General features: G+C 53.4%; 6 protein-coding genes across 6 annotated transcripts; 2 read left to right on the forward strand and 4 right to left on the reverse strand.

Moving 5' to 3' along the window:
• Nucleotides 1–1476: 1476 nt before the first annotated feature.
• Nucleotides 1477–2010, forward strand: J4E86_000667 (uncharacterized protein; the record flags this gene model as incomplete). Its single annotated transcript, XM_051441240.1, has 1 exon — nucleotides 1477–2010. One exon carries the CDS (start codon nucleotides 1477–1479, stop codon nucleotides 2008–2010), a length of 534 nt encoding a protein of 177 aa, XP_051307411.1.
• A 79-nt stretch (nucleotides 2011–2089) lies between these two features.
• Nucleotides 2090–4190, reverse strand: J4E86_000668 (uncharacterized protein; the record flags this gene model as incomplete). The annotated part of the gene is made up of 2 exons (XM_051441241.1): nucleotides 2090–3366; nucleotides 3425–4190. 2 exons carry the CDS (start codon nucleotides 4188–4190, stop codon nucleotides 2090–2092), a joined length of 2043 nt encoding a protein of 680 aa, XP_051307412.1.
• Nucleotides 4191–6308: 2118 nt separating this feature from the next.
• J4E86_000669 (uncharacterized protein) lies at nucleotides 6309–7703 on the reverse strand (the record flags this gene model as incomplete). Its single annotated transcript, XM_051441242.1, has 1 exon — nucleotides 6309–7703. The coding sequence occupies one exon, from the start codon at nucleotides 7701–7703 to the stop codon at nucleotides 6309–6311; it is 1395 nt and encodes a 464-aa protein (XP_051307413.1).
• Nucleotides 7704–8868: 1165 nt separating this feature from the next.
• Nucleotides 8869–10838, reverse strand: J4E86_000670 (uncharacterized protein; the record flags this gene model as incomplete). Its single annotated transcript, XM_051441243.1, has 3 exons — nucleotides 8869–8937; nucleotides 8993–10064; nucleotides 10189–10838. 3 exons carry the CDS (start codon nucleotides 10836–10838, stop codon nucleotides 8869–8871), a joined length of 1791 nt encoding a protein of 596 aa, XP_051307414.1.
• Nucleotides 10839–11779: 941 nt separating this feature from the next.
• On the reverse strand, nucleotides 11780–15304 carry J4E86_000671 (uncharacterized protein; the record flags this gene model as incomplete). Its single annotated transcript, XM_051441244.1, has 1 exon — nucleotides 11780–15304. One exon carries the CDS (start codon nucleotides 15302–15304, stop codon nucleotides 11780–11782), a length of 3525 nt encoding a protein of 1174 aa, XP_051307415.1.
• A 2166-nt stretch (nucleotides 15305–17470) lies between these two features.
• J4E86_000672 (uncharacterized protein) lies at nucleotides 17471–19723 on the forward strand (the record flags this gene model as incomplete). The annotated part of the gene is made up of 3 exons (XM_051441245.1): nucleotides 17471–17538; nucleotides 17586–17637; nucleotides 17687–19723. The coding sequence occupies 3 exons, from the start codon at nucleotides 17471–17473 to the stop codon at nucleotides 19721–19723; spliced, it is 2157 nt and encodes a 718-aa protein (XP_051307416.1).
• Nucleotides 19724–21208: the final 1485 nt, after the last annotated feature.

Below are 21208 nucleotides of genomic sequence, written 5' to 3' on the forward strand. Positions count from 1 at the left end.
CATTCCACATACACTGGTCGAGCCGGAAGCGGTAATCCATACATGGACGCGAGGAAATTTCGCCGTCTCGTGCCAATGGTTCAGTACGATGCTAGGGCGTACTTACATGATCGTGAACTCCGTAGTGTGTCTCTATCTCGACTGGTCGGTGTAGGCCATGTTGAAGCGGGAGAGGTAAAGTAACACGGCGTTTGTGTGCTGATCTGGCCTGATGACTGCATAGTGTATGTGCAGATATCTAGCTAGTGTAGCCAAGACCTCTTCACGATTATACATGTGCAGAATCTGGTACACGGGCGCGTATGTCGCTAGTATGTGTGAGTCTGGACAGGTCGGATACCTCAGAATAACATGGTCGATGATAGCGTAGGCCCAAGTCTGCGTCGAATGGGTAGCTTCCTTGCACTCTTACCCGCAGCAACTCGAACCAAAACCAGGCACACCGCCCACAATGAAGTCGAAGTACTGTTTGTCGAAACTGTGAGGTATGCCTTGAACGATTGTGTTGAGCATCACGAATACACTTCGATGTTACAGCGGTCCTCAAGCGACGGGTAACTTGGTCCCCACTTCCCTGCGCTTCAAAGACTGTACGTAGAAACTGTGTCGCATTCCTAGGTAGAACAGAAAGATAGAGCACCCTGATATTCCCGTGCTGTAAAGCAGTCACAGCACAGACGCGAAAAGTTTGTGGGCGCATGCCGCTCATCGAGACATAAAGGTGATGGATGGATTGCCGTTCACCGTGAACGTTTTGGCAAGGCTGAGCTGGTGCCTAATCGTCGTAAGAACGCGGGAAGGATCGGAGTAAGCACAACACCTGATGCTGTTGGTCGGCTGTCCGACAGTGCCGATGGGGCTTCTCCTCGTCAAAGAGAGTATTTATGAAACCATGTTCTATCGTAATAACGATGGTAGTTAGAGTGCGCACGTCCGATCCGATTTGCCCGTAAGATAGAATACCACGGCACGCCTATTTACCGAGTGTACATCACAGGATATCCCATCATATCATACACAGCTATGAGCATAGAAGAGCATGGAACTACCACTCACGGAGAAGATACCCGCGAATGTCGATACCCGTTAGGAAATGATACCTCAGATACACTGACGCTTCCCGACGGGCGCAAGCTGGGTTACGCACAGTACGGGTCGCCTACTGGTCGTGCCATCTTCTATCACCACGGACTTCCAGGGTCGCGCATCGAAGCGGCTTCGTACCAGGATATCGCTCTTGAGTTAGGTTTACGGATAATCGCGGTCGATAGGCCTGGAATTGGGTTGAGCACGCCATATCCCCAGCGAACATTGCTGGATTGCCCAAGAGACGTACAACGTCTCGTTGACCATCTGCAACTCGAGAGCTACTCCGTGCTGGGCGCATCTGGAGGAGGCCCCTATACTCTTGCATGTGCAGCAGCACTCCCTGCTTCAAAGCTCAAATGTGTGTCCGTTGTATGTGGGGTCGGACCAATGGACATCGGCATGAAGGGAGCAGACTTTGAGCACCAGATTGGCTTCCCGTACGCATGGAGGTACGCGCCTAGCTTCCTCATCAAATGGTTCTTCAGCCGGGATGCTTTCGGGCGCATGGATCTGAGCGACGAGCAGCGTTTACAACGTGTGCTAGACCCCTCAAAGCTCGCCTCAATCAAGGATCCGAGGGATCGTGAGATCATGGCAGATGAGGATCTCATCCGCCTGATATTACGATCAACTCGTGAAGCGAGAGCGCAGGGGTTCGACGGTATAGCGTTGGATGGGCGAACGATATGTAGTGACTGGGGTTTCCGGGTCGAGGACATCAGGAAGGATCTGCCGGTGCAGTTGTGGTACGGCAAGGATGACTGTTTCGTGCCTGCCCATCATGGAATGCAGATTGCGGCGAGGCTGGGCGGTGACAATGGAAATGTCGTTTTGAGGGTGGAGGATGATACGCATACGACCATCTCGCAGAGGTGGAAGAGGGCGCAGCTTGAAACTATTGCTGCCGTGATGCAGGGGTGAGGCCCCGGTGGTGCCAAGCCCGTGCTGCCTCGGCTGACCCCACTCTAGCCTTGCACCTCGGATTATCATGAATCTACACTCAATCATCAACACCATGTTCTTCGTCCCGGACGTTCCAACCTGTCCTTCTCACCAAACTCGCTCGTCCGCCTTGCTTGCGGGTTCTCTTCTCTTTCATTTGTGTACCTTCAATTTTCTGTTTCTGCGCCGCATTCTTTTCCTTGGGCTTCATGAGCCCGTAGTGCTCGAACCATGATCTTACATACTCCCAAAGATCGGTGGCCACTGCCCAAGGCCTTCTCCCGTACACCAATCCGAGTGCGACCACAACGCAAACGGGTATGCCGATAGCCCAGAGATGCCAAAACTTTGGCCTCCCAGGGCGAAAGTCGTCCCCCATGCTGAAGATACCAGCAAGCAGGGTAAGCGGGAAGACGATGGATGCGAACAAGCTGAGACGGAGGCCGAACTCGCCGTCTGAGACGCCTCTGAACGCCGCCCGAAGATTTGCGAGATCGTTTGAGACAGAGTTCAAGGCTTCTGCACGATCGCGTAAAGGCTGCATCCTTGTGTGTATTGTAAGGAAGTCTTTTTGCGCGTCTCGGATCGCCAGGGATGCATTCGCGTCGACACCTTCGCAGCCCAATTGCACGCCTAGGCGTTCGAGGTTGAGGTACATTGCACGCCAGAAGTGGTTCAAATGTCGACGCATGTAGTTGATGTCCTTGGCGATCTCGTTGATCTTCAGTAGGTCTAGCTTCCATTTCTGTTTACTCAAATTGTCGTCGATTTGAGCTTGATAGTCATCCGAGAACCATTCACCCCTGGCGATGGTCGTATTCATAAGCTCAAGTTGGTTGACCCAGTGTTGAGCGACATGTTTTAGGAGGTAGTATGCTGCGTTGGACGATTTCTCGTTCGTCTCCTGGATCAGCTCGGGAGTAGCAAGCTTGGTCCAGTAGAACACCATTTCATCCATAGCACTGGTGAGGTTTCGCTTCTCCCGGAAAACTGGAAAGTTCACCTCTTTTGTCCCCAAACCGACTTCGGAGAACATCAGTGGGGCCAATGTGGAACATCCGTTATGGTACGGCCAGCTCTGATGTGAAGTCTCCTGGAGGGCATGGGATGCGCCCCAGTCTTGAGCTCGCCAGAGTGCTGACCTGCTGTCAAACGGCTCTCCGGCTTGTAGAATCAAGCAGTCATCCAAGGTTTTTCGGGTATTGCTGTCGAGTTTGATATCGCCCACCATCTCACACTTGCTCCCTGCCTTCCCCGCCGTCGATGAATCATCCGCCAACTTTATCGATGATTCTTTGCCTGTCGCAGCAAACGCAGGGTCAACCAAAAGAACCGCTAGAGCCAGCGCGAGTTAGCCACAGTTCAAGAGGCGAGGTCGACACGAGAAGCTTACCATCCCATCCCAAGCCATCCGGTTTCCCGTCCGGCAGAAAGTTCTGCGATGTCCAGAACGACGCGCACCGTCTTACGAAAGCATGCCTTCGGTCAGGCTTGCCTAACGAAGGTATGTCGATATCCTTCCACCTTTCGTACCTCCGGCGATTCACAGCAAACGAGGTCTGTAAGCTCAGAACGTCTATCTTATCGGGATAGAGCAAAGTGCGCAGCTCGTAATAGCGCAAAGTGAATGACTGTCCCGGCACTGACATCGATGGCAATCCTCTATGGGGGATGGACCAGGAGTCAGTGAAATTCCAGGTATTCATCTGTTCGCTGAAAACCAGAGGGTCGACGCCTAGATGATGGCCCAGTGCATCCACGTAGTCCGGTTCCATATCTTCAAGGATGAAGAGCCGCTTGTGTCTCTCTTCACGGCTCTTATTGGCTGGCTTCTCCTTAAGGTACTCTCGGAGCGCAGCAGCGCTTTTAAAGCCACCTTTTTCCACCTCCACGACGCTTTTGGCCTTGAACTCCAAGCAATAGCATCGGCCCGGCGTACGTTGATGCTCTTTCTCGTAGTGTTGTCTGACAGCCTGACGGCCGGCTTCTCCCTCATTTGCTAGCTTTTCTAAGAAGGACTTGAGCGCTGGAAACGCATCCTCCAGCGTGTCGAGACATTGCAGATAAGGCTTTCCTTCGAAGCGGGGAGGAGGACTGGTACGTTGTCCGTTTTGTGCCGATGAGTCGGTCATTACGATAGGATCTTTGGAGAAATCCATCTTGATAGCCGGAAAATAACACAATGGAAACTGACAAATACTTATAGCGGGCCAAAAGAGCAGGCTGAGAAAGAGGACTTGCGCGATCAGCTCCTTTTCTTGACCGGATGCTGACAGGATATAAAGGCACAGTTCAGCGCTGCCTTCGAACCCCCTCGCGCATGGTGGCTTATCTACCAGTGCTCTTAAATTAAATGCACACTCTCAGTTATGCGATTATTTCGTCATTTTCCGCAGAAGTCCAACGCGGCTGAGGATGCTGCGCCCGCTGCCCAGGTGTGGCTGCCTGAGCTGATACTGTAACCCCGCATAGACCCAGCCGCACTTCCACATGATACCGGAAGCAAAGATATTCTTCAACGACATTGACCTTTCCGTCGCAACTCCCCTTTCTCGAACTAAATCCCAATCTCAAGTGGGTTATCATGGCGACTTCAAGTTCGTTTTCCCCGTCAGGTACCCTGGCGGATGACCCAGTCTCGCAGCCGCGGAGTATAGCACAGCCTTCTCCCACCGATTTCTACAAACATGAATCACTCGATCACTCGCTGCCTTCCATAAGGCTGCTAAAGATATCGCCAATTTTGTCAGCCGAAGGCCTTATCCAGTGTTCTATGTTGCATACGACCATAGAACATGCGCCCTATCGTTGCCTATCGTACGCGTGGGGTCAACCTGAACCCAAGCAGCTTGTGTTGATAGATGGGAAACAATTCTACGTCCAACCGAATCTCTTCGAGTTCCTGAAAGTAACCAGAGCCGATACTGAACGTACAGCTTATACATATTGGGTCGACGCTATCTGCATCGATCAAAACAACACGGCTGAGCGCAACCACCAAGTCATGCAGATGGGTAGGATCTACTCTGGAGCCGAAACGGTTATCGCATGGCTGGGACTCGCGTCTGCAGAGACGGTTCTAGCTTATCATACAGAACTACAGCCGAGGCTGGATGCTGATTCTTGGGAGACACGAAGTCGCGCGCGCAAAGCAAGAAGAGCAGTATCCAGGGATTTACTCTGGAACGACTATTGGAACCGAGCATGGATCACGCAAGAACTCAAACTGGCGCGCTGCATTGTAGTTGCAATCGGGTCATTAACGATTGCAATCATTGAACTTCAAAGCATGATCCGTGGCCTGCCATCGGGTACGTTTGAAGCTGCCGATCAAGTTTTCGCCCTTACTAGCAGTCACAAAGTCATTGGCAGCCCTCTAGCAAGCCTTCTGTTAACGTTTCGTAACAAGAGATGCAGTGTTGTCAGAGATAGGATCTTCTCATTACTTGCACTGTGCTCTGAGACAAATGCTATTAAGGTCGACTACGGCTGCTCGGTTTTTGATCTGGTATATTCTATCGCGAAGAGTAATGAGCGTACTCTCTGCGCTTGTTCCACTCTTGTTGTTATGCAAAGTCTTGCGCCTGAAATCGACGAACTTCCGCCCGACAGCGATTGCCGATCCAAGAAGGGACCGTATGTTGAGATCGAGGCAAATGGAGCTGATTGGGTACACATTAGGGACCAGAACAAATGTGCTGTTCTTGACTATATCTGTTCCCATGTTTTGGTGACGGAGACGAGGTTTGTGTATGGTGCAACCTCCTGTGGGCGAAAGCATGTCATAGCGCCTAGAACATCGCCGCTCGCGAAGGCCAACGCGTACTCCGCTTATCCGATAGAGCCAAAGAGCGGGCCATTCCCTGGCAGAAGCTTTGCTGCAATCGGCCCAGGGTGTGCACGCATCAGGATCTCTCTTTGGTATCTCTTTGATTTGTACAGTAAGGAGCAGCACCTGCGTATGATAAGCAGTCATATCTGTTCGAGGTCAACGACTGGAACTAAGGATTCGACGACCTCAGTCCGTGTGGGTTATGGCAACTGGGACATCAACGCTTCCGTGTCGCCACCAGAAGGGCCAGGGTACTAAAGACGGACATGACAAGTCATCGTTGGTGACAACACGAAGAAGAACTTTTGAATATGAGTTTCTGTTTGGATGAGTGTGTGGTGAAGTCGCTTTATCACATTGTCTCATGTCACGCAGCGAAGAATAGTGTCAATCCTCCTAGATACCAGACTAGAGCACTAATGTGAGCCCTTGCAAATACACTTCCTTACTCCAAACTTTTAAGTATCGCAGGCAAAACCTCCACCTCGGTGAAATCCCAAATGGTGCTCGAACTCCCCGAAGCCCAGTTCGCGCCTGTCCAAAACGTGTTCGTCATGCCTTGCAGAGCCACGAAACGCTTGTAAAAGCCGTTCTTGATCTCATCGACCGAGACGCTCAAGGCGAAGGGCGAGTGGTTATTGCTAGCCTTTATCGTCGTAGATTGATTGGCAGGGGGCAGATCGAGCGCATCGCGTATCCTTTGGACCGTGGCGAGGATATCGGAGGTGAAGAAGTCGTCCGAGGCTTCCGTGGGGGTGGAATATTGCACTGAGTAGAGGTTGTCGATTTCAGCGGTGAAATAGTATGCGCCTGGCAGCCCGGCGATGCCGAAGGCGGCTTTTGCGTCGTAGTTGTAGAGAGAGACGCTCTGTGGGAAGCCAGTGTTGGCCACGACTGCGTTCCAGTAACCGCTGCTGTTGAAGCGAGAGAAAATCTTTTTTTCTTCCGTGTTCAGGTCCAGGAACTGGTCGAGGAGGGCGATCTGAGGGGGGATGGTCATGAGAAGTTTCTTTGCGCGAATGGTTTGGGTGCCCGATGGGGTCTGCGCGACCAGAGTGACGCATGACGGACTGCGTGTGATGGATGTGATGTTGGCGCATTTCACGACAGAGCTATTGCCCATCCCGAGTTTCTGTTCTGCGGCATCCCAGAGCGCCTGCTGGTTGTGGTTTGCTTGCGAGACTTTGGTCTTGTCTTTGCGTGCTGAGACTTGCATGGGATTGAAGAGCTTCATCACGTAGAGGGTAGGCTGGGCTAGGATGTTGCCCATGCCTTGGAATTGCAAGAAGCCATCATATGCCAGCGCGCCCAGGTCGTATTTCCGCAGGAAGTCGCCCCAAGGCATTAATAGGTCCTCCGGAACGGGATCAGGGAGGTGGTATCCACGGAAGAAATCGTCTGGGTACTGCGTGAGAAGAGCCTCGTACTTGTCCAGCGCTACAGCAGAGGCGTTGGCGTCAACGATGGGCCATGATGGCCCAACGACCGAATTCCGGAAGTCAACTGCCTTGGGCTGGCCACCGGGCTTGAAAGGAGCGAGAGGAATGTTGAGGGAGTCGAACAGGTGTCGAACGGTGGTGGTATTGACGAGGACTTGTGTGCCGTAATCGAAAGTCTTGCCGGTCGCCGTATCCTTGTAGGTGTTGGTGTGTCCACCCAGCCGGCACTCTTTCTCAACGAGCGCAACCGATTTTCCAGACTGCTGCAGTCGGATGGCAGCGTGAGTGCCACTGGAGCCTCCACCGACCACGAGCACGTCGTAATCGTATTCATTGGCGGTAGCCAATGAAAGGAGACCGGGCGCCACAGTCAATAAACCTAGCCGCTGTAATTGTACCATGGTGGCAGAGGGTCTTGGGGAAGAAAACGAGAGGGATGTGGTGCGGGAAAGAAAAACGATGTGACTTTGGTACAAGCGATCAGAGGTCTTAGATGAAGCGGACCGAAGACGGGACGACGGCGCTATTCATCTAGTGTCGGCGAATATGTTTGTCGCCTCTATGATGGCCTCGGGGTATACAACAAGAGAGCTAAATTCTAGGTTTGACTAATAGTCTTGTTACTACATCAGCGGCTGCCCTGCTCACCGCTTCCTCATTTGTAGCCAACGCCTACGCGAATGCGATTTCGCCTCGACCTACGGGAAATCTATCACCCTCATGATGCAACACTTCAGGAGCGGAAACATTTATCCAATGGGCTGAATGCTGAATTCTACACCCATAGGGCCAGCAAAAGACGAGCGAGTTCTGAGGAGCGTTCGCGCGGGTAGCATGGGACTTGCTTACGCGTCATTAGCCGGTTTTGAGTACGGAATGAAGGAAGCTGCATCAACATGGTTGGTGTATCGAGATGAAGTCGCGGGTTGTAGCTGCCATAGAGGAGGCTGGAGACTAGGCGACGTGACGCGCTGAGATACGATGTTGGGAGTGGGTCGAGTAGCGGGCTACTCGACTCGCCTTACCAGCCTCGTGGGGCTAGCCGCAAGACCCACTTCCATCACTCTAGTCCGGTGCCTGCAAGAAGTCGCAATAGACGCTGCCGACGTCTTCTGGTGATCGCACTTGAACCCAAAAGTGACGTCCCTGGTAATGCTTCTTGACAATTCCTCACGAGCTCGATGCAGGATACATCAGTTATCGAATCTTCACGACCGTAGTGAAATGGATGACTCCATGGAAACGTCAAGGCTGAGGTTACGGCAATAATCAACGTAGTAAGCAAAGCCCCAGATTGTTTCCCTCCATGGGGTTTGTTTTGGGTGAATTGAGTGTAGTAATACCGCTTTGCCATATTCTTCTGTCCTCCCATATCAGGAACGAAGAATGAGTCTATAAATGCAAAGACACTCGAAACCAAGGATAATGCCTATGATGATAAAGAGGGATAGGGGTATACCAAAAACGCCGATAACGGAAAGATCCTAATCCCAAGAGTCTGCGGTGCGCCGAGTGTATCTACCAGTGGGATATGCAAAAGTCGATGTCATCGATATAACCACAAAGCTACTCCTGCAACTGGTGCGTGGGGCAAGCACCCCGGCCTTTCTTGTCCCACCACTCCTTGATACAAGTCTGAGACACATGTTAGCACCTTAGGCCCATCGTACTGGCAAAAGGAAAGACATACCTCATGGAACTTGCACCAGCAAACCAACCTAGCCATCTTGTCCCCAGATTCAAAGTCTTCCAGACAAATCGTGCACTCGGCCTGTCTGCCCTCTTCATCAACACAATCCTTCTCAGTCGCGACGTACGGAAACATTCCACGCGCAGCATGGCTCATTCGATTTGCGTTACTGGCGCCTTCACCATTACCTGCACTGCTCATACCGCGGGTGCGTTGAGTGGGCAGGCTGGCAGATGTTTGCGGCGTTAATGCGGCTGTTGGGCCTGGAGAAGCGGAGTGTAGGGCGATGCATTCTTCAATGTGCTGGGTGCGGTCTGAATCGTCGTTGTCAGGGCCCTTGGGAGGAAGCTCTTCGCCACAAATGGGACATTCGTCTTCTTCGGGGATTTGGCGGCGAGGCCGGGTTGGCTGGGCATTCTGAGGTTGAAGTGGAGGCGGTACAGGGGTTGACATGGCTTGGCTGAAAGGACTGGTCCCCGAAAAGGATCCGTACCCGAAGTTTACACGATTTTGGGCGTTGCGGGCCCGGTTGTTAGCTACGGTCTGGGAAATGAGAGGTGCGCGGTGATGTGGGTGTTGCTGCTCGATAGCAGATGGCGGGAGAGGTGGCAGCCGCCGCTCTCCCATGTGCGAGCCCGCATGATAGCTCACTCTCCTACTTTGATTGCTCTCATTTGTGGGGTCGCGTATGCCATATGCATGGCTCTGGCCTGCACCGCGTGAAGCATCGTGTACGCTTGACGACGATCTGTGTGCGCGAGGATGTGGGGGTGGTGGAGGTGGGACCTGTGAAGATCGGGGTGGGATGGGCCGAGAGCCATGACCGAGTGAATCGTATCGTGGAGGTGGGCTGAAGTTTGGATCAGGTACACAAGGATTGCATACGCGGACTTCCTCGCCTCCGCCTAGCGCTGGGTTGCGGAACGGGCCGAAAGTTGACATGGCGCTCTCGTCTTCTCCTGTCAAATCGACGAAGTTTGCTATACTTTCAGACGGCGGATGCACGATGAACTGGCGTGGAATAGTAATGCGATGTGGCGAGCATGAAGCGCACACGACTCTCCCGCATTTCCTGTGCTTGTTGTCAGTAAACAGTCCAGACGAACGCAACTTGTAGGTTTCCAAGCAGACGAGGCACATGACCCCAAACGTCCGATGGCTGACACGACTGCGACCATAGGTCTGGCGGTACGTACCTGCAATGATGCCTCCTAAGTAAGAATGTAAAGGGCTTCTTGCACACCGGACACTGTGAGACTTCGTTGTCCGGCTGCCATGGCGGCAGCACAATATCACTTTGTCTCCTCATGGTGCCTGTGTTCGCTTGTGATGTGACGGGCGGAGTGGGAGGTAATGCGCGGACGGAAGCAGGCGACGAGTCCACCAAGATGGGATCCGCACTTGAGTCGCCCGCGCTTTCCGAGTGCATGCGTATGCTCGACGGCCGCCTCATGGGCGAGTCGGCGGTTGTGAGACGTCGCTTGCGGTCTGAGCTGCGGGAGGAGGACGAGTCGGTGCGTTGCGAGGGGCGGTTTGGGAGGGTGTATCGTGACGGGGAAGGGTTCGAGCGAGGTTCGGTGGCGGCAGCGGGGTTGCTATGTGCAGTCGGTGGTTGCTGGTTGGCAGTGGATTCGGTACCGTCTCTCAGGAAGTCCATCCATGTTTCGCGGTCCAGGGCCAGGAAGTGTGATGCGACAACGCCCTGTGAATGATGTCGGGAGTTGCTGCCCATAACAGCCTCGCGTGGCCCGTCTATGTTGCTGCTTGCTCCGTCATATTGACCGCCGTATGCGTGCGAGTGGTGTGAATAGGGTCCACTCGGGCGTTGATTGGCGTTCGGAGGCATTTGGGAGAGCTTGTGACGGATCGATGCGACCGAAAGCGGATGGAGCGAGCCAACAGAGGTCAACTGCGCCCAATTCACGCGCGAGTGAGCAACGGCTTATGTGATGGTGAACGGGAGGGGTGCTCTGCGTAGAGAAGGTCGGCCGGCTCACGGCGACATGCCGCCACTTGCTTGGGCGTCTGCGTCGCGTGTGGGCTTTGGCACTCGGAGCGTGGGTAGCGCTGCTCGTTTCAGTCAGCCTGGAGCTACAGGGCAGCTATCTTTCACCCGCCTATAAGTCGCGCAGCGCTGGGTTGCGGTGTAGAGGCCGGAGGTGGGTGGGTCCTGCGCGTCGGCTCGGCGAGGGGAACTCCAACCACTCTGCTGTATGCGCCGCCCGTGAAGGTGCAAAGTCAGGAAGATAGATCAGAGAAACGTCAGGCGACAAATAGCGCACAACGCGACACGTACTGGTGAGCAGAGAGCCGTGGCTTCTAAGCGTGGTCGGCCAATGTTGGAATGCCTCAGGCGCCACTACGCTGTTATCTTAGCGGTTTCACGCGACCATCTGCGCCGCCACGCCTGCCTTAGCCTTGCAAGGGAACAACGGTGCGTCGCCGCGTCTTCGTCGGCCCTCTTCACGTGTCAAAACTTTGGAGCGTCCATCTGCCATGAATAGTCGTGGATTGACTGAGATTACTATTGTACGTTACTACTCGTGCCTGTGCACTCCGTTCCGCTTATGTATATAGAAAGTATCAAGAAGTATGTAGTGGCCCCGTCTACGCCCAAAAGAGCCCATCGCTCGTGTATCCCAAGCAACGCCATCAAAATCGCTTTTGCACAACTATACAGTAAGGAAACTCGTAAGCGCACCTTCTGCGCCAAGATCAAAATTAAAATGGGAATCTATCAATCCCAATGTGGTATACGGGAAAACAGACATGAATGAAATGACTTTTTCATCTGTGGTAGCTGCGCCCACTGTGTTGTGTGCTGCCACTGCGACTACGGTCCACAATCTCTGCCGAAGCCTCAAGGTGACTTCCCGCGTCATAAACGTCACGTTGGACGCTGTCTTTTGTCACATGGTGCTGGACAACACCAGTGCTGAGAGGACGCTCCGACGTTCCACCAATCGCTGGGGGCGCATTCAGTTCGCTGACACCGTCGTTACGGTATATGCTCGATGCTGCTGATGGCCCAGGCGAGCGCTCTGGTGAAGGTTCGGTGGATCCAAAGGGTAATCGAATGGGAAGGCCTCCAGGTCCGCCCGGTTGCAGGTGCTGACTTCGTCTTTGACTGCTCGGACTCACTGACGTCGGCACGTCTGTAACAGTCGACAGCCGGTCTGGGAGGAGAGCAGCTTCCGTCGACTTCGTACGACGTGAGTTCTTGCGCGGTATTGATGGCACGCGACTTGGAGGTCCTGGTGGTTGCGTAACGCGGGAAGCACGCGACCCAATTCTACTGGGCAGCTCGATTCCGCCAAAACTCTCAATGGGTCCCAGAGCCGGTGCAATAGGCGAAATCCGATTGCCTGGATCGTAATCTCGTTCCTCGTCACTCGTGTCTGAGTCGCTATCGGAAGAGTCTCGTCTCCCTCCAGCCAAGGCAGCCGCTGTCGCTACGCCTGACCCTCCTGATGCGTTCCGAGCTCGCGGAGGTGACTCAGGACTGTCCCGATATGGCTCCTGCACGACTGCTGGCGACTCAGCGTCTTCTTCCACGGCCATCATCTGCGGTGGTATTCGTGTACTTCTGACCACTTCAAATCCCTTGCTCTTTTCCTTCTTCCGCCCACCCAATAGGTTCAAGCTCTTGAACCAACCTGTAGCCGACGAGACAGGACTCATTGGATCCGCAGGCCCTGTCTTCAGCTTTCGCGTAGGCTGAGAAGACAAAGCAGGGCCACGAAGTCCATAGTAAAAGTCTGACTCGCGCACGGAATAGTCGGTATTGTTGTTGTTCCTTCTATCAAGATTTGGGTCCGAGTCGTCTCGATTCAACCGCAGATAGGCTGGAGCAGGTGTGCCGGAAGTACGCGACGGGCCTTCACCGGCTTTGATAGCTTCAGTGTCCAGATTGTCCGAGTAGGGGGCGTCCACAATGTCTGCACTCCCCAGAGGCGCCTTGCCTGGTGCAGCTGCGGTTAGAGAATCCATCGTATGCTTGCGAGGGCGTGGAGGTCGATAGTATGGATCCGCGGCGTCCATGGTGCCCATCGTTGGTCGGCGAGAGCTCTGGCCAGAAGACCCACCACCTAAGAAAGTGAAGGGCACCGGACCCGATCCTGGAGTTGGACTGACATTTCCGTAGTCGCCCTGACTGAAGCCGTCAAATCCAACACTTGCCCGTTGGCTGTCTCGGTCATAAGGCCCATTCAACAGCACGGCTGAACTGGCAGACATACTTCGAGATCGACTGTTCATGAGCTGTATGTTCTTGTTCTCATCGTGTGACAACATGGCAGCGTTCGAGTTCAGACTACCACGAGTGTTTCGATGAACGTTACGTTTCGACAGTTGTCGCTTTCCAAAGACCGCGGTAAGACCACCTCGCTGGTCCGCACCTACGCCACCAAGTCGGGCAGAAACTTCGATGATTGTCTGAAGAGCGTTCAGGAAGAAGCCGAAGACCAAAACGATAGCGTGTAGTAACAGGATGATGTATCCGATCCAGCCTTTGGGTGCTTCATCCACGTCGAGGGAAGGTACGAAAGCTACCGAAAGAAGGACGCAGATGAGTCGGATTGTGGCGAAGAAGGTATGGTACGCATTCATCGAAGTATTCGACTGGAACGGCCGGAAGGCATGTAGAGTAAGGATCAGAATAACTTCGCATATAGCAAGTATGATGATTTGCGCGATGCCAGACGGTTGAATAGCGCCGATAGCGATGCCACGGATGATAGTGAGCAGGACAGGGATGAAAGAGAATGGAGCGGCATCATCCGAGTAGGTATTGTAGAGTGGTCCATAGGTCAAGACAGTAGGGAGGTCGTCAAACAAATGAGCACGAGGGCGTGTGGTGAAGATAAACCAGAATATCCAGGTAACTGATCCGGCGACAATGATCAGCATGATGACGGCTGAGGAGACGACGGAAGCCGGCGAGCGTGGACCGACTACGAGTTGGAACAGGGATAGCGCTATAATCGGAAGCATGAAGTAGTTGTACACGACACGGATGATGTTGCCGGCGGTGAAAGACCAGTTCTTCCCAGTCAGATCACCATCTTGCGTGTTGGTAATCCAGCGGAAGAGCCAGCGTATAAAGAAGCCGAGCTGGGTAAGCACAATCACACAGGCTATCAGAACGAGTAGGAAGATGGCCATGCACGCCCATATATCACGCTCTCTACTCATCCCAACGTACTGACCCAGGCGGTTCAGGCCGTAGGTTCCGTTAGCAAAGTAGATGCCGTCAACAAGACTCTGGGAGCCGTTGCCTTGACTGACGAAACTCTGATTAAACAGAAGTAACGACCAACTGGCCTGGCTGACGACGGGCTGGAAGTAACCAGGGTAGTTCAGGCTGAGACTTCCTGCCAAGACGATGAACTGGATGTACTGCAAACAATCTCCAAATCCTGGCGTGACCAGCCGCAGCAGGTCCTCATCTCGACCATAGTTACTGGTCCAGCGGAAGATGTTTGACGTTCCCCATGGGCTGCAGGTCGCCGCGAACACGGTTGCAATAGCCACGAGGGCGAGCACGGCAGCCGGAAGGTAGCATATCGCGTCGGATAATTTTTTGCCGAGGTCTGGTGTGATGTTTGCAGAAATGCAGCCGAGAGCCTGTGCATTGTCGTCACCAGAAACGATGCGCAGTGTCGAGGCCCAAGTCGAGAATGCGTACGAGCTACCGAAGTTGTGTGCGACACTGACAGCTGGTAAGGTCCAGAATTCGCTCAAGTTCCCACCGAAGGATGGAGCCACCGGGCAGCTTGTGTTCAGTACGGACTGACAAAACTGGGCGGCGGGCGCGTTGTATGCGTTGTAGGTCAGAACCTTGTTGTTCCAGAACAGAGTAGTGTAGTGCTTGTGGTTCGGAGCGAGGTTCACAATCTTGCCAAACGTCATATTCGGGTCCTTCCAATTGTCGTCGTTCAATGGTGGGTAGTCACCAAGCTGGGCCTGACCCGAGACATTGCCGTATACGGTGACATTAAGAGTGTGATCCGGACTGAAGTCGGCCCAGACGTATTCGGGGGTGAAGCGGAGGTAGGGCGTTTGCTTGCCGTCGGCCAGGTAGACCCGTGTCAGGCAATCTTCAAAGTTTACGAATACGGCGCTTGCGATTGGCAGGAAGGAGGCTATGGCGAGGAAGACGAGAAGGGGGAAGAATGCGCGCAGGGCCGGCAACGTAGATGCTTTCCGTCTCGATCGTGGGGGCGTCTGTGTGGGTCGTATCGAGGGTATCGTGAGCTGTTCGGACTCAGGCAGCTGCAGCGCGTCATCGCGCGAGGTGGTAACGGCCATCATGACGTCCCCCTCTTCATGTTCACCCTCCAGCCTGCGTCTCAACGCGATCGTCTTAAGATGGTGTCGCAAAGATGGGCCGGTGGCGGTCTCCAATGGAATGTGTGGGCGTGGCAGTAGTTTCGTGGGCGGCGTCGGGGGTGCGGTGGGTGAGCGTAGGTCGGAGCAGTCTGTTGTGGAATGCGTTGGGGCACAGCTGAAGAGTGTACTACGGCGAGCGAGGGTAAGCCTGCTGGGAGTGAAACAGGCGTCAGAGGAAGCTGCGCCGATGAGCTGGCAGGGGCGACGGAACCCGGGCGATCAGCAGCGGCAGTGCATGGACAAGAAGACGATAACAAAGCGTCGTATAGCGAGTGTACGAATCGAAGGCGGGTGAGGTTGGAGAGCTGGAGCCGGAAACCCAAAGCGTTGGTAGTGAAACTCCTGAGGCGAATGTTTACGGTGGGGTGCAGCGGATCAGGAAAGCCAGGCCATGGAAGCGCGACCAACAAGGCGCTAGCTTCGTATACGGTGCACACACGCTCCTTCCGTTTCGACTCGAGGTTGGCCGCAGAGAAGGTGCGGGAATGACTGTTTTCCCAGCGCCGCCACGGCTATGATGCTGGCCTTAGCTGGCTGCACTGGCGAACAGGGCGGCATCCATCGCGTTAACAGCCCGTACTATCGCCAGGCATGGGCGCAACGTCATCGTCATGCCACTAGGGGAGCTCTGTGTAAAGGAGAATTAGGGCCTGTTATGCTCAATCGCGATCCGGACGGAGAAGACGCGCATGTCACGGCATGTGATTGGCCCGCAAACACACTTTTAACAACTTCAGAATGCGGAAGTGCCACATCCCTAGCGCTATTGGCAGGACTGAGCAATATCAAGAGTCGACATTTCATCACATGTCCAGTATCAAGGCATGCTTCCCAGTATTACTACACATCGACATCTTTAGGCCAGCTGCCGCCCGTCTTTTGTTGAGGCCACCTGCTGATTAACGCGTTGTTCTTGCCTTAGAGCAGTGGCGCAGCCAGCAGACTAAATTTAGCGTCCTGCCCAGCCGTGTCGATCCAGGTTTCATCCCGCATTCGCAGACCACAATGCGAGTCTTCTGCATTAACATGCCTAATTTTTGAACGCGTAGCTCGGTGCGCTCACGGCTGCTTCTACACGGTGTTTCTTGATTCAGTCAGACTTAAGCCGGCCTCAGCCGGGGTCCGTGGTAAGCATCTGTCTCAAGACGTATTTGACGTGTCTGTATGCTCGTTCACATGTAGTATGTTTGACTATCGTTATCATCATGTATCGAAAGGACCATCTGCGTCAAGAAGTGGACGTCGACCGGCCTCTTTCGCAGCCATCGACTCTTTCCAGAGATTGGAGAGGCTATGGTCTTCATTCACGTGTATGATGATCAATCTTAAAGGCTCATTTGGTTGTTCCTCGAAACCAACGGTCCACACGCAATTCGGTGCAGTTGACTTACCACTATTCGCACCATCAAGGTCAAGCTAGTGACATTGCATCAGATTCCCGACTACGAAGACACAGGTTCACGACAAAGATCCGCAGACCATCTCAGATATGTTGATGCAATGGACGTAGAAATGAGGCGTTTGGTCGTCCAGTTGGGACGCATTTGCTTGGCGCCAAGCACCGTGAACCATCTCGTCATCTTGCAGTTCATCGCGGTTCTCAAACAGTCGTCGTGAGTTCGTGTCCGGCAACACAGAACCACTGTGACGGCTGCTCGGGACACGTCTGAACAGATCCGTACTACCCTACACCTTGGCAATCCCTCGCGTTTCTGTCACCCGGATTTCTTTCAGGCCGCACACCGTCTCAAGCTTCATCTGGCAGGTCCTGCAAATACAACATGCGCGTTCCATGGAACCCCGCTCCTATCAGCGATATCATCGTCCAAAAAGCACAAGTCCAACGTCTGCCCAGATGCCGGCTCAATAAAAGTCGGTTAAGCCGTGGAAAGCTTCCTTGGCACATGGCTAATGAGGCAGGTGCGTATCTTCAACGTCTTGGCAGTGATTGTGATGCTCCGCTCCGCATAGTGACGCCGCGCCCGATAACCCGGACTACAAATTATGTCCCAGTAGTCCGGCTTGATCTCACAGAAGTCTCTCCTGCACTTCCGACTTCTTGAATCCGTCTCAAGCTGTGCAGAAAAGATGGCCATCAAGAAGGTGCTCGTGGCCGCTGGCCTCTTGCTGGGGTCTGCTAAAGCCATAACAGTCGAGTAAGTCCAGCCTAATGCTTGCGCACATTCATTCTGACGATACTTAGGGGCATGCTTGCTGCACCTCGCAGGAGCACTGGTAACTTGAGCCCCAAGGGAGTGAGTCGACCAGCTTGTCTCTTATGGTGGCTGGATGCTGACTTTGTAGGACCGTGCTTTGTTCTCCGAGACGAAATTCAACTGGACGTCTGAAAAGTCCAGCACTTCTTGGTACTTCATTGACACCGAGTCTGGAAACATCACCAAAGCGCCCTTCGGAAGCGATGCCTCGGAGGTTGTGTGGGTCGGTGACACTGCGGACAGCATTCTCTACCTCAACGCAACCAACGAGGAAATTCCCGGAGGTGTCACTCTGTACACTGCTGATCTCAGTGGCGACTCTTTCGAGCCAACTTTGGTAGCATCTCTACATGCTCCTCTTTCTGGATTGAAGGCTGTCAAAACCGAGTCAGGCATCAACTTTGTTGGCAATTGCCTCTCATACGAAAGCAATGGAACCGCATACAACCCCGAACTTGTCACAACCCCGAAGAGTCTCGGACAGTTATACGACAGTAACTTTGTAAGGCATTGGGATTACTACATCACTGCCGAGCGTGTTGCTGTCTTCAGCGGAGTTCTGAACGGCGGCAACGGAAGCTACAGCTATGGTGGAGAGCTCAAGAACCTGTTGTACGGCATGAACTACACTGTGACGCGCCCAGAGAGCCCTGTCCAGGGTTCCTCAAGCGACCCGGGTGACTATGATCTGTCTCCCGATGGTAGCATGGTTGCTTTCCGTACCAAATCCCCAGATCTCCCCAAGGCAAACTACACAGCTAGCTACATCTACGTTGCTCCATTTGACGGATCCGCGGTCGCTGTACCAATTAACGGACCTGGCACTACTGCCCCTGAGACAGCTCAGGGTGCATCTGGTGCTCCTGTTTGGTCGCATGACGGCAGCAAGCTGGCATACACACAGCAAGATGGCATCGATTACGAATCAGACAAATACAAGCTGTACGTTGCGGAGATTGATGGTATGAACAGCAAAGTCCGCTCCGTCGCTGAAGACTGGGATTCCAGCCCGACCGGTCTCCAATGGAGTCCTGATGATGTCGATCTTTGGGTCACTTCCGAGTTGCACGCTTCTGTTCGCTTATGGCTTGTTCCCGAAGACGCGCCAGCCGACTTCACACCCGTCAACTTTACCGGTCCTGATACAGTGCTTTCCGACTTCGGTGTTCTACCCGACGGCAGTGCTTTCGTCTCAGCAGCGGCTTCCTGGACCAGCCGGATGTTCTACAAACAATACCCTGGCCAGGACAAGCATGTCCTCTTCACTGCCAACGAAGTTGATCCAGAGCTGGAGGGTCTCAAGCCAGACTCTGTATCGAATTTCTGGGTCACCAACGATGACGGCGACGATATCCAGACCTTTGTCTTCTACCCCACTGACTTTGACCCAAGCAAGAAGTACCCTCTGGCGTTCGTTATCCACGGTGGACCACAATCTACTCAGGGAGACAACTGGAGCGTACGATGGAACTTGAGAACTTGGGCAGATCAGGGCTTCGTTGTTACTGCAACGCAATTCACCGGATCGCCATCTTACAGCCAAGCCTTCACGGATAAGATTCAAGCTAACTGGGGCGGAACTCCTTACACTGATCTCGTCAAGGTCTTTGAGCACCTCCGCGACAATGTCGACTATGTCGATACCGACCGTGCCATTGCCGCCGGCGCATCATTCGGCTGCTACATGACAAACTGGGTGCAAGGCCATGACCTAGGCCGCGAGTTCAAAGCCCTCGTCTGCCACGACGGAAAGATCAACCAAGTCGGTTCCTACGCCACCGAGGAGCTATGGTTCATCCAACGCGACAACAACGGCACAGTCTGGAACGACCGCGCCAACTACGAACTCTGGGATCCTCTTGCCCACTTCGCCAATGCCAGCACCCCCGAGTTCATCATCCACAACGACCTTGATTACCGTGTTGTGCAGGCCGAGGGACTGCAGACGTTCAACATCTTGCAGAGTTTGGGTGTGCCGTCGCGCTTCTTGCATTTCCCCGATGAGGGCCATTGGGTTACAAGCAGGCAGAACAGTCTTCTCTGGCACAAGTCCATCTTCAACTGGATCAGGTACTACGTCGGATTGGACGAGGAACTCTCGATGGATGGCGTCATCACGCAGTAATTAGTTTCCGAGATTAAATCATATTCTTACCATATGTAAAGAATGCGATGGGAATGCATTTTCCGTTGCCAATGACGTGCCTTCTTGATTGCGCATTATCGTGAGTGCATCTTCAAGAACTAGCTGCTTCCAGTAGGTAGGCGCTTTGGCTAGCTTGGCGGCCACTGCCCCCTGAGTTCTTTCCTCACCATACGAAGGAACCCCCAAGCACCTACCTCCTAGAAGTCCACAATTGGGATATCGGTCTTAACGTCGAGTTTTATGCTAATGCAGGCAGCATCGCACCCTTTCATCATTTCCCTTCTATCACGCGCCCGAGGCAATCACATCACCCTCTCTTGCAATCTGGACTCATGAAATCCACCAAACAGCGTCGAATGCTCTTCTGTGTCGGAAGTTGCAAGGCTAGCGGGGGATTTAGAATCTGTGTGCAGGTGTACAGCCACGATGATGACGGCTGACACCCCACCTGCAGCTCCGCCCCAGGCTTCCACGCGGCAAGCTTTAGCATCTTCACTTCGTTGCACTCGAGAAACAAAAGACCGGTACCCTAATACTTTGCTTACAACGCTCAACTATTAGCGCGCTCTTCCAAGCTTGTGCGTGTGATTCGACTCCAAGCCACGCCTCGTCAGGCTGTACTTATCTACTTTCAGCCTCGTCTGCTTCGTGTTTGCGCACCTCGCGCGATCTGTGGCCTCATGACGACTTTACTCGGGACAGAGCACCGTCCTCTTTTCCGGCATGCGCCGTTGGATCATACACAACCATCAATCCGGCTCATCGAGATCACGCCTAGTCTCTCTGCCGAAGGTCTGATCAGTTGCGTCGTATCGCATGCGACGATTGGGACGGACTATGTGTGTCTGTCCTATCGCTGGGGTGAAGAAAAGCCAGATACTTCAAAGAACATACTCTTGGATGGGAAGTTGTTCACCGTACGCCAGAACCTCTATGACTTTCTTCATCGGGCAAGCACCGAGCCTGAGTGGTCGCAAGTCACGCAAAAGAAGTACTGGATCGATGCTTTGTGCATAAACCAATCAGATGGTGCTGAGCGAAATCATCAGGTTGCTCAGATGGGTCGAATCTTCGCCGACGCGCTGTACGTTCATGTATGGCTCGGAACTACGCCAGTTGTTGAACTACTCAGCGTTGAGCCATGGGAAAGCAACGATTGGTCTCGCGGATGGAAGAAGAGGGAGCTGATCCAGAAGTATGTTGTGCGTAACGAATACTGGAACCGATCTTGGATCATACAAGAGATCAGTCTTGCGCGTAGCGTTATCATATCGCTTTGATCTGACAACTCTTCCGCTTTCGGACTTCTACGAGAGAATTCGTCAGCTTTATCTCGACACCAGCAGGACATCTTTCCGGCAGTTTTATGGGCGTGAGCATACGCACTTCAACAACAACAGTCTTCTATTTTTGTTGAACTGGTTTTGCGACAAGCATTGCTCAGTGCCACATGATCGCGTGTTT

Source organism: Alternaria arbusti (assembly GCF_024043155.1).
Source record: "Alternaria arbusti strain BMP 1465 chromosome Unknown scaffold_1, whole genome shotgun sequence".
NCBI classification, from domain to species: domain Eukaryota; kingdom Fungi; phylum Ascomycota; class Dothideomycetes; order Pleosporales; family Pleosporaceae; genus Alternaria; species Alternaria arbusti.